The 17,646-nt window shown below is 44.8% G+C and overlaps 1 protein-coding gene across 4 annotated transcripts in view; it reads left to right on the forward strand.

Moving 5' to 3' along the window:
• MCF2L2 (MCF.2 cell line derived transforming sequence-like 2) overlaps positions 1–17,646 on the forward strand; it is a 316,747-nt gene that overhangs the window by 242,527 nt on the left and 56,574 nt on the right. For all 4 annotated transcript variants that reach the window (XM_083177641.1, XM_083177640.1, XM_083177642.1 and 1 more), the window contains exons 19-20: positions 3,408–3,500; positions 11,678–11,770. In XM_083177641.1, coding sequence (XP_083033767.1) covers positions 3,408–3,500; positions 11,678–11,770 — 186 coding nt within the window. The remainder of the gene's footprint in view (positions 1–3,407; positions 3,501–11,677; positions 11,771–17,646) is intronic.

The raw sequence follows: 17,646 nt of genomic DNA on the forward strand, positions 1-17,646 counted from the left end.
TATTACTGGCACCCTGACAGGACTTAGCTAATGCCAATATTGTGTATATGGAGCTTAAGACAAAGGCCCTTATTCTGATCGGTGTGGCCAGATCCGATTATGCGGCCAGGACCGTGCGTGCGAAACCCCGCCTTCCATACGGATCGCCAACTCCGTCCGTACGCGGTAAGAAGCTGGCCGAACGGACCGCACGTGTATTTTTCACGGAATACTGCTCCTCCATCTCAGGGAACCTATCCCATCATTCGATGGTCGCAGACCATCGAATGCAGGACCAAGTGGTCCACCAGCTCCCGCAACCTCAGACCACACTGACGTTTCTCCGTACAAAAGCAGGGATCTGGGCGGGCAGCTGACATCCGGCGATGTCATATGTCCGCCCCCTACATGTGCGTCACGGCCGCATTACCATACGTACGCCCAGCGTTTGCATGGGAACGCCCATGAAACGCGGGGCGTATGCATATGGTAATGAGCCCAAATAGCCCTTCACGCCCCTCTCCACCCCCTGTTCGGAGTGTTCACATATCATGCGGGATTTGGCCGTACGCCCCGCTCGCACATGCGCAGAGACGCCTCTGCACATGCGCAGACACAAAACATCGGCGGGCCGAACGCACGCGGATATATCCACACCGACCAGAATAAGGGCCAAAGTGATATACTGTTACATAAACAGCATGTTCTTTTTAATGTTTCTTTCCTGTTCAACTAATTGTTATTTTTTCCCAATGCTGTAAACAATAGGTATATATTATTGCCACTGTTACTGGACTGCCTTGGCATCCTAAGCTTGGCTGCAGCATTAATAAGAGTAAACACTAACCGTAGTGATAGTAACAGGTCTGTGCCCTGTGGCTGAGGAGACAGCAGTAGTCTGTAGAGGAGGAGGGAGGTACACAGAGGAGACACTTCTGTCAGCTAGATTTATTGACAGATCTTTGTTGGAGCCCATACACGGTCCGTTGTGGACCGGCTCCGTTCTGTACTATGCTCCATTTTGCCGGTCCGTTTTGTACTTTTAAAGTATCGGATCGCATGCCTTGCACATGCATTGTGCATGCAATGCGATCCGATAAGATGTTTACCTAGTACAAAAAGTATGTGCAGCACATACTTTTTGTTCCGTACTATGTGATGCGCGGGAGCGCGCATCGCATAGTACAAAACGGAGCCGGTCCACAACGGACCGTGTATGGACTCCTTTACTTTGCTTGTGTGGAATTGATATCCATGATTATCCAATAATTGTAGCAGCTCATACAAACTACAACTGTATCTCCCAGTTACTGTGAGTGTTTGCATTGTGGATAACAACTGCTGCCTCCAGTTATGTCAGTGGTCCAGTGGAATGTAGAGTATAAGGGGCCAGTTTATCACCATCCGCATCCTGTGTTGTGATAATATACAGATTCACATTGTGATACTTGATTATATCACACGGATGTAGCAATTATCGCATGCAGGGACAGAGGTTGCAGGAAAGCTCTGTCCCTGCAATGGCTCTCCACAGCAATTTCAGGGTATTTTTTTGAAAATATACCCCAATTATGTGCTGCGCATGTGCCTTCATGACATTGCAACCGCTAACACTGTCCTGGTGACCCCCATTACCGCGACCCTCCATACCTCTGATCATTCTCACCTATGTGGGGATCACTGATTGGTGCTCCTGCAAGACTGCTGGTCATTGAGGCTTTCTGCTTCTGTGACCTCAGGCTTTATAAAAGGGATACGGTTATTTGGTCTACAGCTTGTGGGTCAACAAGCATTGGGTCGACACCGTTAGGTCGACATGGGTCTAGGTCAACATGGGACAAGGTCGACATGGGACAAGGTCGACATGGGTTTAGGTCGACATGTCATTAGGTCGACACAAGCATTAGGTCAACAGTGTCTAGGTCGATATGGGGTTTTCATTGTTTTTGGAGCCGACATGTGCCAAAGGTATTTCATGCCCTACCATCCACTAGGGCGTGGTGGGAGAATAAAATAGTGTGCCTGAAGCATTGCGAGCAATGCGAGGGGATGCAGTGCACTGGAAACTGTGTCCATGACGACTGTGTCGACATCCGGGTAATAAACTGTGAAAACCCCCATGTCGACCTTTTGACTGTCGACCTAAACACTGTTGACCTAATGCTTGTGTTAACCTAATGACATGTCAACCTAAACCCATGTTGACCGAGACCCATGTCCCAGGGCAGCTTATTAGGGGGCTTGGGAGCTCGTAAATGTAATTTGGATAGCTCTGCTCATGGCTCCGTCCCATTTACAACACAAAAATGGGGTGTGGCCACGGCATAGTACTGTAGCACTTTTTAAAGGAACGTAGGAACGCTATTAAAGAAAAATAGTGGGGAGCAGAGGGAGAGAAGCAGGAGGGAAGCACGAAGCAGCTAGCCGCTATCTTACCATCTCATCTGCGGCGCTGCCTTCTGCTGCTTGTGCCGCTCCCTCTGCTGCTCCCGCTCCCATGGCTGTCCTCTGCTACACTGCCACTGTAGCCACTGCCAACAGATCCCCGGCCGGCAGCCGGACAGACGTGACATCTGCCCCGGCACTTCGTGACTTGCGCATGCGCAGCCACTTTTTTTTTTGCCAGGCAGGCTAAAAAGCCAGGAGGATCCCACACATTCCTGGGAGACCGGGAGGAAGGAACAAAAAACGGGATACTCCCGCTAAATGCGGGAGGGTCGGCAACCCTGTCTCTCCCCCACTGACACTGTCTCTCTCTCTACCTCTTACTGGCACTCTATGCCTGACAATGTCTCTCTCTCCCTGACACTCGCAACTGTATGTCACTCTCTATCTCCGAAAATATCTCCCTCCTCCTAACAGTTTCCTTCCCTGACACTCTCTCTGACACACTCTCCCTTTGTCTCTTGTTGTCTATCCCTCTCTATCACTGACCCCTTTTCCTCCTCTTTGTCTCCCTGACACTCTCACTTTATCCTGTCCCGTCTTTCTTTCTCTCACTCCCGCTTGGAACCCCCGTCTCTCTGGTGACTCAGATTAGCGATGCCCTTCTTCGAGAACAAGGGCAGGAAGCTGACATCAGGTGATGTCAGCTGCCCGCTCCCGGAAGGCAGGTGGCCGCCCCTGTTCGCAAGTGGGTGCCCAGCGTTTTTCTGGGTCGCACCCAGCGTTTTCGTGAGGACACCCAGGAAATGCAGGGTGTTCACATGTGAACGCCCCATTGCTGCCTCTACAAGTCTCTGAGGCCGCCCCCAGTGAAGACATATGCATAAGAGATTATGCACATGCCCAGGCCGTCACAAGTTTGCAATGGGGTGAATGAACCAGAATTACCCCCATAGAGTAATGTACACTTTCTTATACACTGGTATGGAAGCCTTAATAGTGCATTCCAGATTTACAATACATCTTTTGTCTTTTTAATGTAGAAAGAAGACCTTCAAATTTATGAGAAATATTGCCAAAATAAGCCAAAATCGGAGGCACTTTGGAGACAGTGTGCTGAGAGCATCTTTTTTCAGGTAAGCTGCATTAATGGAACTAGGTTACTGGCAGAAACATTGGTTTCAAATGATGTCTGGGTTTTTTTAAATGCTGTATTTATTTTGATGTTACAGACAGATACGATTGCTGCAAGCCCAGGCTCACATTTGCCAGGTTCAACAAAATTTGTATCATTCATTCAGTATAAAAGTAAAGTCCTAAAGGACAACAGATCAGTAGCTGTATGAAAGGGGGATAATGGTGTAAAGGAAGGAGGGAAGACTAAAAGGGACAAAAAAACAACAATGAAACTATTTCAAATTAACTGTGCCCTGAAAGTATGGCGTAGGCATGCCATAATGTGAAGAGCTCATGGTTACCGTACCACTAATTGCCTAATTCAGAGGTGGGAGCAAAGGGAGCATGTTCTACTTACCTACTCTTCCAGGATGGCCGCGAGGCTTCTGAAAATAGGGTCCCTCTCCCGGGCCCACCAGAAGGATGGGCAAGCCTCCTGCATTCACTCAGACCCCTGCATTATCCGCCTCTGCCGCAAATCACTTCATTTTAGTCCAGCCCCTCCCCGAAGATCTGCAGGGGAGGGGCTTAATGAAATCAAGCCCCGCCCCCAGCTACAGAAATTCTGCTCAGAGTTCTCTTATGCAGGCTTCCCAATAAATGGGTGCAGGATGTGCGATATGTGTGCTACCCTGGACTTAGGGACCTGTGTGCACCGCACACCTTGCACTCACTATAGATATGCCAGTGTTTCAGTTGCATCTTCACCTACAACTGGGTTGTATTGGTGCATTCTCACGTAGACACAGTGCACTTTTTCATCTTGGTGGGACCAGGGGCTACTCAGAGTAGGACAAAAGCTTTTTTTCAGTGCATACAGATTGTGAGCACAGATGTGTAATTTATATTAAACCATGCTTGAATACTTTTGAAAACTAGTTTCAGGGAGATTATTGTTGGTAGTAGACTTGCCATTAAGGGGCGTGTCATGCTTCACCCAAAGGGTGTGTCTAATTCCATATATGGAGAGATTGTGAAAAGAGATTGCGAAGGTGGCACCTAGAATCGGTGGTGTGTACTGCTACATCTGAGAGGAATATTTTAAAATTACTTATATTCAAATGTAGATGAGCCCCAAAGCAGTTAGTAAGAGATACTGTACTTGGTAAAGTGCTGGGAAATGGCGCTGAAGATTCAATGTAAATGTATCTGTCTCTCATTCCTTTTTTCCCAAAAAATGTAACAGTGTAATGTGGACTAGGTGAAATGAGGGAGGTTCCTAGACTAATGAGGGAGAGAGGGAGATTGCTGCTATTTCAGGGAGTATCCTGCAGAATGCAGGAGGGTAGGCAACTATGTATTAAACTGCACCAGGCCCATGGTTTGCAGCAACACTAACCCTGTAAACAATGAGCAAATAATATAAAATAGGCTGTATGCAAACAAAACATTCCCCTCAACAAAACGTCATCACTAAGTTGAACCATTAACATACAGTAAGTCAGGATGTATCCATAGAGTCATGTTGTATACAGCAGAGTACAGTATGACCCTATCACCTGCCAACAGATTTGTGAGACCAGTTTTTCATCCTTTGATGACAGGAATGCAATGCATTAGTCTTCTACTGCTGTAGGCCATCCATGTCCACAGACAATGAGACCTGTAACCCAGAAAGCATTGTTGTTTTGGTTACAGTTACATCCCAGTTAACTTGAACCAGTCTGACCATTAATCTCTGACCTCTGTCATTAACATGGTATTTTCACTCATCGAACTGTCACTCATTGAAATTTACTAAGAATACGAATGCATACGACTGGCATCGCCAACGTATTGCATTTACGAATCTGTGCCACTGCTCTGTCACCGTCCAACTCACTGCAGCCTTTGGACAATATTGGCGAAAAATTAAAAACAATATTGTTGCGAGGTTATCAAAATGTACTGGAAATTAATGTCATTTAGGTTTATAATACTATTGAAACAAAAAAAAAAGGCCGTAATTATACCCGGAACATTTACATAAACTATGGCCTGATGTTTCATCTGGCTGCTGGAGGAATAGTAGGGGATATCCTACATGTCTTTTGGCTCTGCCCAGCAATTCAGCCCCTATGGAGCGAGGTATTCTTACTCATTTCAAAGGTATTGGGTGTAGATATTCCAAGGGACCCCTGTCTGGCTCTATTTCACTACCTCCCCAACGAAATGGCTGGGGGAGACAAATACCTCCTGGGCCATATCCTGATAGCCACAAAAGCTACCCATAGCCCAGCTGTGGATATCAACCGAAATCCCCAATATACTAACGATTGAAAATAAAGTTCATAAACACTTTGTCTTTGAAACAACTGATTACAATGGTTCCACATTGGCCTCCTCTTTGCATATGAGGTGGCTTAAGTGGTCCATATATAGAGAGAACTCGGGCCGCCCCAGCACACGATATAGCCCGGTCAATCTATCCTCCCTCAGATCGCCTAGCTCGAGCTCATGTACCTCTGCCATGTAATTGACCTTCTGACTGCTATGTAGTGCATTATTCAATTTGATGAATTGAATAATAGCTTTAGAATGTAAGCTCTCACGAGCAGGGCCCTCTCTCCTCATGTGCCTTTCTTAGAATATATAAACCTCTGCCACCCTGATAATTGCTTCAGTGTCCTGTCCCCTGGTGCACCTATCCATATTAACCATGTACTTGTCCGAAACTGTCTTGTACTGTAATTTGTTATGTGTTTTTGATTATAACTATGCTCTGTAAAGCGCTGCGGAATCTGTGTGCGCTATATAAGAAACTGTTAATAAATAAATAAATGATGTTGCATTGTATACCTGATGTATTCCTCCCCCCCCCATACCCTCCCCGCCCAGTCTTTCTTCTTTTTGTACCCTCCCCCCACCACCCCCCACCCCCTCTTACAGCTTCCATAAGTGTTTAAATTTACCATATGCTGTTACCCTATATATAAAAAAAAAATTCTCAATAAAAATTTAATGTGAAAAAAAAGGCCGTAATTATTGGATTTTACTTTTTTTTACAATTTTTGTAAAAAACCCACAAAAAACAAATCCAAAGCCGGATGACGAATCAAAAGCAAAATTCAAATGTTGTCCAGTGCACATCTCTATAGTAAGCACTGACTGCCAGCAAAAGTGATCACAGTGTCTATCAGAGGTGGCCTGTCATCGCTGGTTACATCAATAACATCTCCTTTAATGGAGAATCCTACTATATAATGCTTTTAGTGTATATTAGCAAATTAAGTTTTAGTAATGAAAGGGAGCCACAAAATACTGTGCATGCAATATATAGCAATGGACGAAGGCAGAAATACCATTAGTGCACTGCAGTGCGGCCCCTGCTGCCCCTGTCACCCACTGGTTTTCCCTTTCACAATCTGCCTCCCCCTGCCCCTCCCTGTCACCAGATAGAAAAAAGAAGTGGCACTATTCAATCAAGAAGAGATGCCAATTGCAATTAAAACATTTAATAAATAAAATACATCACTCAATTACATAAAATAGGCCTTCTCTCATACTATTACACCCTTCCACGCACAATAAGACTCTCTACTAGCCTCAAAACTTTAAAGTGTTCCCTGAAAACTCACCTCTTCAGTCAAGCCTATCAAATTTAACCCCAATATAGCTACCCTTCTGAACTTGTAACTTGGTGGGACTGCTATGCTATTACTGGTGCCTGTCCTTGTGATTCCCTCCTTTGTCCCTATAGATTGTAAGCTTGCAGCAGGTTCCTCTTCAGGGCTGTCTTTCCCATTGGGCTTAATGGGCAGTTGCCCAGGGGCCCAAGGATTGTAGGGGCTCACCCCAATGGGGAAGATGGCACTGCCCTGGGGAACGTTGGCAGAGATCCTGGCAGCGGCTGTCAGTGGCGCCCGTCCAGACAGTGGCGACTCGGTGATCCGGGCAGCGAGTGGGCTGGGAGCTTGATGTAGTGATCCGGGCGTGTGCCTCTGCCGCTGACAGCTGCTGCCCGGATCCCCGCCACACACTGCCCAGATGACTACCTCACGCTCCCAGCCCACCCCCGCTGCTGCTGCACATAGGTGGGTAGAGGGGGTGAGGAGGAGGGGGGGGGGGTTGTGAAGGGAGGGGGGTTGTGAAGGGGGGGCCCCTAAAAATTATTTTGCCCAGGGGCCCTCTATATTGTTAAGATGGCCCTGGTCCTCTTACCTCCAAGTCTGTTTGTTGTTACCCAGTTTGTTTTATCACTGTCTACAATTGTAAAGTGCAATGGAATCTGCTGCGCTATATAAGAACCGGTAAATAAATACTATTAGCAATTGTACCCAAAAATCCATTCATATATGGCCACCAAACATTCAATTCCCATCAAGGACATGCGGGTCTAGTGTGCTAGTTACCATGGATATTACAACTGGTGTAATGCTCCTGTGTTAGGAATCATCACTATGATGAGGATGATGAGATTCTGGACTGATATGGGGAACTCCACAAATAATTACCGCTGGAGGAAAGTCCTAGTAGGGCGTGCAAGCTGGCAATCCTGACTAGAAAGCAGATGAGTGGTGTCCTGACGGTAATGCTGGCATGGAGGGTGGCTGGTCTGAATAGGTAGGGAACAAGTGACAAAAAACGGAAAAGTCCCAAGGCGCTATCAGTCCATGCAGCCTCAATTCCTAAAGGAGGATCACTTTGGAGTCCCCACTATGGATATTCTGGAGCAAGACGAGGAATTGTGGGCGCTTGACTCTGTTTGTTCAGATGGTGTGATTTTAATCTCCGAATGGATGAATGAAGAGAAAAAGAAACACACAATATGTGTATTAATAACACGCTAAACTCCAATTAAAAGTGTAAGGAGATAAAGTGGGATCCCAAATATAGAAGGCGTACCAGAACTCACAATGTACTGTGGTACTGGACGTGTGTAACGGTATCTTTAAAATGGATCACCACAGGTGCAGTCAACAAGATGGGTGTTGGATACAAACAGATGAATGCTCCAGTGTGCGTACCATTACTCACTGGGGAATAGGGGTGTGTAAGCCTATAAGGGTTTCTTTCAAGGCTATCCTTCCTCCAGTGAATATATGAACATGCAAAAAAAAGAGGGGTCTCGATGGTAATCGTACCAGTACTCACTGCAAAAGCAGGCCAGTCACATTCATAAAGGTATCTTTAGGTGAAGCAAATCCCTCTTCACTCTCCTGTTTCAGCTCCACTCACAGTGAAAAAATGGCATGTGGAATGAATGCCAAAGACACAATGGAGGAACAGGTCTCAGTACAAAGGATTTAATGGTAAAACTTGTAATGTGGCCAATAGGCCATAAAGCCACAATAACAAGATAAAAAAGCAATAAAAATGAACTCACTTAGCTCCCGACATGCCTTGAAAAAGGCGGCTGTGACCGCCGAAACATGTCGGGAGCTAAGTGAGTTCATTTTTATTGCTTTTTTATCTTGTTATTGTGGTTTTATGGCCTATTGGCCACATTACAAGTTTTACCATTAAATCCTTTTTACTGAGACCTGTTCCTCCATTGTGTCTTTGGCATTCATTCCACATGCCATTTTTTCACTGTGAGTGGAGCTGAAACAGGAGAGTGAAGAGGGATTTGCTTCACCTAAAGATACCTTTATGAATGTGACTGGCCTGCTTTTGCAGTGAGTACTGGTACGATTACCATCGAGACCCCTCTTTTTTTTGCATGTTCATATATTCACTGGAGGAAGGATAGCCTTGAAAGAAACCCTTATAGGCTTACACACCCCTATTCCCCAGTGAGTAATGGTACGCACACTGGAGCATTCATCTGTTTGTATCCAACACCCATCTTGTTGACTGCACCTGTGGTGATCCATTTTAAAGATACCGTTACACACGTCCAGTACCACAGTACATTGTGAGTTCTGGTACGCCTTCTATATTTGGGATCCCACTTTATCTCCTTACACTTTTAATTGGAGTTTAGCGTGTTATTAATACACATATTGTGTGTTTCTTTTTCTCTTCATTCATCCATTCGGAGATTAAAATCACACCATCTGAACAAACAGAGTCAAGCGCCCACAATTCCTCGTCTTGCTCCAGGTAGGGAACAAGTGTTGATGTGTGATAGGCGTGTGCGGACGCGTTTTGCTGTTTCCAGGTGACAGATTTGTCGAACAAAGTCGTTTGACACAGCCCTTCCCACTGATGTGCTTTGCCAGCTGTCGGGGGGGTCTGTGCATGTGCTGTCAGCCAGACTGTGCTTCACAATAGCCACTTCTATGAGTTTTTACGGGAACCCTCTGCCTGTCTGGCAGTGCAGTGAGTAGCCTATAGACTACAATGTGCTACCATCATCTTCAGAAACTTTGGAGGATATTGCTTAGCATTCTAGATATTGGTAAATTTGGCAGCATTGCATCCCCAATATAAACCTATGCAGGATGGCAATGGAAGGATCAGAGTGGGTATTGGAGTCTATTACTTTGACACCTATTTGTAATAAACTATTGGAATCAATCCTTTTTTGAGTGCGTTTTATTTTCTGTAGTCATAACTTAACATACCTGCAATAGCATACAAAGAAGGAAAAAACTGTATATATGGAATTATAAAATGTTTATAACCAAAACATTGTTATGCAGTAGCGCACGCAGGGGGGGGTTTCTGAGTACCCAGAAACCCCCCCAGGAGTCTAGGCTGATAGCCGAGGGTCCCCTTTTTCCATGGGTACAAGAATTTTAAAAATCGGCCCTTGGGAACCGGAGATATCTGACTTCAAAGCACTGGTCCCCATCCAAGCCTGGTGATTGCTCTTCCTAGTCAGATATTTCAGGGTCTGTCTGACTTAGAGTTTTTCTGAGGATAGATTCCAAAAGCTGGGACTCTTCCCCTTTGATGAACACTAGTAGCTTGTCTCTCCTGTTCCCAGAACCAGAGATATCAGCCTTCCAGCAGCTGGTTACTGCTCCAGCTCCACACACCTGGTATGTAGTTTTATATACTCGTTGGTAGATTGCTCTGCCTCCTGAAATCTGATCCCCTAGTCCCCAGTACCATTTGGTAGGTGGGATTCTCTAGTTTTTAATGCCATTAAAATCTAAGAAATCTATTTCTGGAAACTGGAGATATCTGCAGTCAAGCAAGCTGTCCTCCCACCAGAAAATTGTGAATAATAAGCCCACTCCACTATACACCCCTCCTCTGGCTATTAAACATCCTCTACCACCCTGGAAGTTATGTATCAGGGCTCCTTCATTCAGCCTAATACCCCCTTCTCCCACCCCATCTCCCACCATCTGTGCAGTAAAGGGGTAATTAGTGGAAATGACTGATCCATGCCCTACATGCTTAGCGGTTGATATAATACCCCCTACCACCCGTGGGACATCAAAGCTTCCCCCACCCCTACCGCCGGAGGATGGGTAGGTACCCCAATACATTGCTATGCCCAGGGGTCTACACTGCTGTTGACGCCCCTGTGTGTGTATATATATATATATGTGTGTGTGTGTGTATATATGTGTGTATATATATATATATATATATATATATATATATAAAATTATTATTATTATTTTTTATATACATTTGGTCTATCTATAATACTTTAACTGACCCGGCATATACTGGGTCACCTAAGTGTCCACCTCCGTGCTTTGCTCCGCCCCTCTGGAAACCCCCTTCTGAAAATCCTGCGTTTGCCACTGTTATTGGATATTGGACCTCATTTACTGTAGATCTGGTCCTTGTTGCAGCGCATGCTGCAAAGTACCGATGTTTGGTGATTGTGAATGAGCAGGACTCGGTCTTGGATGTAGGCTGCAGTCTGGCATTAGATTATAAGCGAATGACAGTCTGATGCTTTTTCAGGGGCAGAGGTGGGCAGCAGTGACCTCCATTTCAAACTGTTGCCACCATTAGGGGGAGAGAAAAGGGCTACATTTTCCATCGCTGCACCAAGATTTCCTGACCTATGCGACAGGTGTCTTGCTTGTCCCTGAGTCATTACTTCGATGCCTGCATCCTAGGAAACAGGTTAGATCACTGCTGCAGCAGGAGGTATCTACTTGTAACAGACACCTCCTGCTGCATTACCATACAGTGATATCACTGCTGCTTCCATTGTACAACAGTACATATTAGCTTAAATAGCTTTAAAACTGCTCAAATGATAAAGTGTTTATGTGATCTCTTTGTTTTTTCTTTTAAAAAGGAATGTCAACGGAAACTGGATCACAAACTCTCATTAGATGCTTATCTATTGAAACCAGTCCAGAGAATCACCAAGTACCAGTTACTTTTAAAGGTAAACTATTATAAAATTTCATTACAAATCAGAATGTTGAAAAATTCATCGCAAATACAATACATACTACTATACATACTGAAAACAAAAATGGTTTTCGGTGGCGTATTGGCTTTTGATGGTGTATTAAGGCAGCTTTTGAAGTTGCGAGTTGTGAGATGCAAATTCAGCTGGGGTAAAACAGCGTTTTTTTGGTGCAGATTTTGTATGGAACTCAGCCTTGACTCTGCCCCACCTGCAGCACAGCATGGTCTGGCTCATCTGCAACAATTGCAGCCTTTCTAACAGGTTTGAATCAGGCCCATAGTGTAACTATAGTAGGTGCATAACTGTACACAAAGCACACAACTATTAGCATTAGGATTTACCTGTCTAATGATGTTAACACATTGAAGCCTTTCATTGATTGCTTAATTGTACTGTAATGCAGGCTAACACCTTTCACAAATGTTTAAACATAACCATACAAGAGCTAAAGAACAAATCAGCCTAATTCTGTATCACCACTGAATTTTCAGCAGTAGATAAAAAATTCAAGTACAGTAAACCTTACCCATAGGTGCGAGCAACACACAGGGAAACCTAGAAAGGGATATCAATTCCAGTATATTCTGAATGTCCATAAACACTATTTGATGCATTAGATGGGCATGTGGTCAGAGATCCCGGTGGCTGGGATCTCGACCGCCACAATCCCGACATATTCTCCATCTGTGGGTGTCCACAACACCCATAGAGGGAGAATTTATTAGTGTGCCAAGCATAGCAAGGCACCGGGCCCACAGCGTGCCAAGCGCAGCAAACTCACAAGGGGCACCGTTGCACTCTCTCCCTGTTGGGATGGTGGCGGTCGGGATCCCGGTGTTGGTATTTTGACCGCCAGGATTCTGACCGTCGGGATCCCATACCCGAACCATTAGATGCATGGAGGCAGAATGAGTTATACATGTGGGACAAAGAGCAATCACAAAAGGTTGCCCACATCAGTTAAAAGTAGAGATATGCGGGCTCGGATTGCCCAGATCCGAGCCCATCTGAACGCTGGGGATCCGAGTGGCATTCGGCTGCTCACGCCCGGCTCGGATCTGGGCATGCCAGCAAAAAGTCATTGCACGGCGCCGGATTCTCGCGAGATCCGGACTCTTGTGAATTCCAGCTCCCTCGCGGCCATCTTGAAAAAGACTAACAGGTCGAAAGCGTTGGTAGGGTGCCTTTTTTACATTTATTTGTTCCTTCCAACACTCCTGCCTTTAACTGGTGAGTTATCCCAGGCATGTCCATCTTTTACTCCCAGCATTTGGCAAGTAGTGGAGTAGGGTTCCATTGTGTGTTTTTTGTGGTACCAATAAATCAAAAGTTTTTTTTATATACCACTGCAAGAAGAGATCTTGTTATTTTCCTACTGGACCAAAAGATACCTTTATGAGAGGACATCCATCTGAATGAAAGTAAGCATACATGTAAGCACTTCTTTTGGGTACATCAGATGAAGTATAGAAGTGTGTGAGGTTCCACAAGAAACTGTGATGTGCTTTGTCTTTATTTAATTCATGTAAGAATACATGTAAGCGTGCATTATATGATAACACACGTGGTGGACCTTAAAACCCTACAGAAGAACACCTGGTGAAAAGGGATTTATTCTGACATCGTTCCCTCATTTCATAGATTTCTTGTTGTTGTTGGATATATTTCTTCTGTGTTCCATTTCTTTCATGTTCGTGGAGCTTGGAAGGAGTAATTGAAGGAGGTTCATGGACATTTTACAGTATATAGGATGGTAAAACCTAATGGTTCCCAATTGATTTATCCCACCAGTGGGGCGCTGCTCTATCTTTTTTCCTTTTTGCCAAGGCTGATGCCCAGTGTCAAAATAGAGGGCATGTAAAATCCAAAAAGCCAAAGTTCAGTAAAAGGACTCTAAAAAAATAAATGTAAATCATTGGAGTAGAAACGTAAACTTACAATGTGCCATTTACAACACGGAGTGGCAAGCAATGGCTAAGGCCATGGCCTATTTTCATGACTAGTGGTTCAGCTTCACACGACGATCAAAGTCCTCCTCCTTCCTTGCCCTCTAGAAAATTTATGAGAGTTAAGCTGTCATCGACAAAAACACAGCAAACAACTCTGCCTTCTAAAGACATTTTATCACAAATCCCCAAGGAGAGTCCAAGGGTGTTGGTGGTTGCGATGCCTGACCTTCCCATCACGGTACGGGAACAGGTGGCTCCTTCCACCGTTTGCAGCAAACCATCTGCATATGCTGGACGGATCACCTATAGCTCAGTTCCTGATTTTGATAATGAAGGTGCCAATGTTGTACACCAGGAGGAGGACATTGATGTAGCTGGCGCTGAGGAGGAAGTTGACGAGGAGGATGCTGATGTGGTTTGCTTAAATGAGGCACCAGGGGGGGGAAACAGTTATTGGCCATGGGATGAAAAAGCCCATCGTCATGCCTGGGTAGAGGACCAATAAATCCACCTCTTTGGTCTGGATTTTTTTTTTATCCAAATCCGGACAACAAATGTATTGCCATATGTAGCTTATGTAAAGCTGCAATAAGCAGGGGTAAGGATGTTGGCCACCTAGGAACATCCTCTCTTATACGTCACCTGAAGACCCTTCATAATTCAGTGTTTACTTTAGGAACTGTGGCTAGGACCATCAGCAGTCCAGGGACACCTAAATCCCTTGGTCCTGTTGTAGCCAAGCACCTGGAAACCACACCAGCATCTACCTCCTCGTCATTTTCCTCCCCGATCAGGATCGGAGGTAGCCCTGCAGGCCATTTCAGCGGCATGATTGATTCGTCTTCAATCCGGGATTCTTCCAGAGGATCCTGCAGCGCTACACCTACTACTGCCACTGCTGCTTTTGCTGCTGGGAGTTGGTCATCTCCCCAGAGGGGAAATCGTAAAACTGCTACATCTTTCACTAAGCAATTGACTGTCCAACAGTTGTTTGCCATGAGGACGAAGTACGACAGCAGTCATCCTATGGCAAAGCAGATAACTGTGGCCTTGACAGCTATGTTGGTGTTAGATGTGTGTCCGGTGTCTACCATCAGTGGAGTGGGCTTTAGATGATTGATGGAGGTATTGTGTCCCTGGTACCAAATCCAATCTAGATTCCACTTCACTAGGCAGGCGATACCCAGTTTGTAAAGAGAAGTACGAAAAAGTGTCCTCAGTGCTCTGAAAAAGGCTGTTGTACCCACTGTCCACTTAACCACGGACAAGTGGTTCAGGGCAAACTAAGGACCATATGACTGTGACAGCCCACTGGGTAGATGCATTGCCTTCCGCCGCAACAGCAGCAGCATCTCCTGCACAGCAGCTCCTTCCAAGGCAGGCTACGCTGTGTATGACTGGTTTCACAAGAAAAAGAGATTTCTACAAGGGGCACTCAAAACTGACTACATTTGATAATTAGCATTTGTTTTACATATTGATTGCTAATGAAGTGTCCCAAGAAAATGTTAAAATTTAACTTTTAATAGATATTTAATAAAAGGAGCTGCGAAATATCTTTAAAAACAATAGTGAAAGGGTGCAATTGTTAATTTATTTATTTATTGTTAATGTGTAACAATACATTTTAAAATGAAGCCATCTGTGTGTATGTGGTCTTTTTATAGGTAAGTACCTTATTAATAGGAAGTGACAATAATGCTCCTCAATAATCTGGTTTCGCAAGGGAGTTACATGTATATTTTATCTCTTCTCCCTTCCCATCTCCGGACCGCAAAGGATAGAAAAGCGGACCGTCTAAACTCCTGAAACTAGCAGTGTAGCGCTGCTAGATTCAGGAGTTTAGACGGTCAGCTTTTCTATCTGCCTGCAGCGGTCCCAGGGATGCATTGAACCCTGGGACCGCATAGCATAGGGCGACTAACTAATGTCCCAAGTATCACACACACACGTCCAACACTGCCGGCACTCTGATAATATCAACAACCGGTGTCTAAGGATGATTCATACAACGACTGATGGCACTCAGGAAACAACCAAGTAGTATAAACACATAAAAAACGTGTATTGATTGAGCTTTCGGGGTTTGACCCCCTTCCTCAGAACTGGCTGTAGTCCTGTTCTGAGGAAGGGGATCAAACCCTGAAAGCTCAATCAATAGTTTTTTATGTGTTTATACTACTTGGTTGTTTCCTGAGTGCCATCATTTTTGGAGTCATTTTATATATTTATATTTATATATATATATATATATAGTATCCCCGGCGGCGGCACTCCCACAACGAAATAAACACACCAAGGCTGTGTGATATAAGCCGACGTTTCAAGGCCATTCGGCCCTTTTATCAAGGTGCAAAATGAGTGTCTCTCTTTTTGCACCTTGATAAAAGGGCCGAACGGCCTTGAAACGTCGGCTTATATCACACAGCCTTGGTGTGTTTATTTCGTTGTGGGAGTGCCGCCGCCGGGGATACTATGTACGAGCAGCTCTTTGGTTTGCTCTCGGAAGGCACCCTGGTCTGATGACCATATCTTCACACAGCCATTGCCACAAGCTTTAACCGCAGAGTGCCACCTCGAGGAATTTATATATATATATATATATATATATATATATATTTGAAAAAAAGGAGCACTCTCCAGAAGTCCAGAATTAAAAAAAAAAAAAAATATATATATATATATATATATATATATATATATATATAGGAATAGAGTCCGGCACACACGATTGCGCCGCAGCGCTGTACAAAGCAATACTTCACCGGGTGCCTTCACTGTATATGTTGATAATGTTGAAAATGTCGAAATAAACGACATTGAAACGTTGTAATCTGATTCAGTGTACCGCATCTTCTTTCATACTGGGAGTGCCGCACCTCCAAACTGAAGTATATATATATATATATATATATATATATATATATAACAGAGAAAATATAGGTGCGCTGACACCTGTAGTCCTTAGTAAGACAGTCTGTAAATCAGTGTCCTTAAAAGCACACACTAGTCCTGGTATAATTCTTGGACTGCAGCTCCCCTCCTGTGATCCCGATTCCCACGGGGTCTCTTACAACATCTCCATCTACAAAAATAGAGGGGGCGCCTGATAGTGTAATATCGTTTTTAATCAAAAACGTGTGCAAGCAATATAACAGCAATTTTGCAGAAAGTAGTGCCCATACCAAGGTCTCCCTCTGGTGTGGGCTGGCTACCACAAGATTGCACAATAAACCACTGGCAAGACAGCTTGCAATTATGGACTCACGGGACCCTCAAGATCTCCACAGGCTCTCCCGGCTGGCTGCGACTTTGCGCTCGGCACACACACCCGGCAAGCAGCTTGGACCACCAGCAGCGTCTCCAGCAGCAGAGTAGCGTCACACAAGCCACGCCCCTACGCGTTTCGTCACAGGACTTCGTCAGTGGGGTCGCTGCTATATATATATATATATATATATATATATATATATATATATATATAGCAGCTGGAAATAATGGGCACTCAGGGACTAACAAAGCAGGTGAACGTAGGACAGGTTTATTCCTAGAGGTCTATGTTTTGGGGTCTCCCCCATCATCAGGACAAACAATAATGTGTCACATTAATGTTTGTCCTGACGACGGGGGAGACCACGAAACGTAGACCTCTAGGAATAAACCTGTCCTACGTTCACCTGCTTTGTTAGTCCCTGAGTACCCATTATTTCCAGTTGCTATCTACTAGGGGCTGCAAGCTACATTAAGAACAGCCCACATATGAGAGATTAAGTAGCAGCCGCTCACTGCACCGCCGAATATTCAAGGTGGCGTCTATGGGTTAATTGTGCTGACAGGATACACTTATACAAACAGAATCAACTGTGGATAGAGAAATACTGTACATAGAAAACACATAAA

This window comes from Crinia signifera, chromosome 3 (genome assembly GCF_055691185.1).
Source record: "Crinia signifera chromosome 3, ASM5569118v1, whole genome shotgun sequence".
Classification (NCBI taxonomy): Eukaryota; Metazoa; Chordata; class Amphibia; order Anura; family Myobatrachidae; genus Crinia; species Crinia signifera.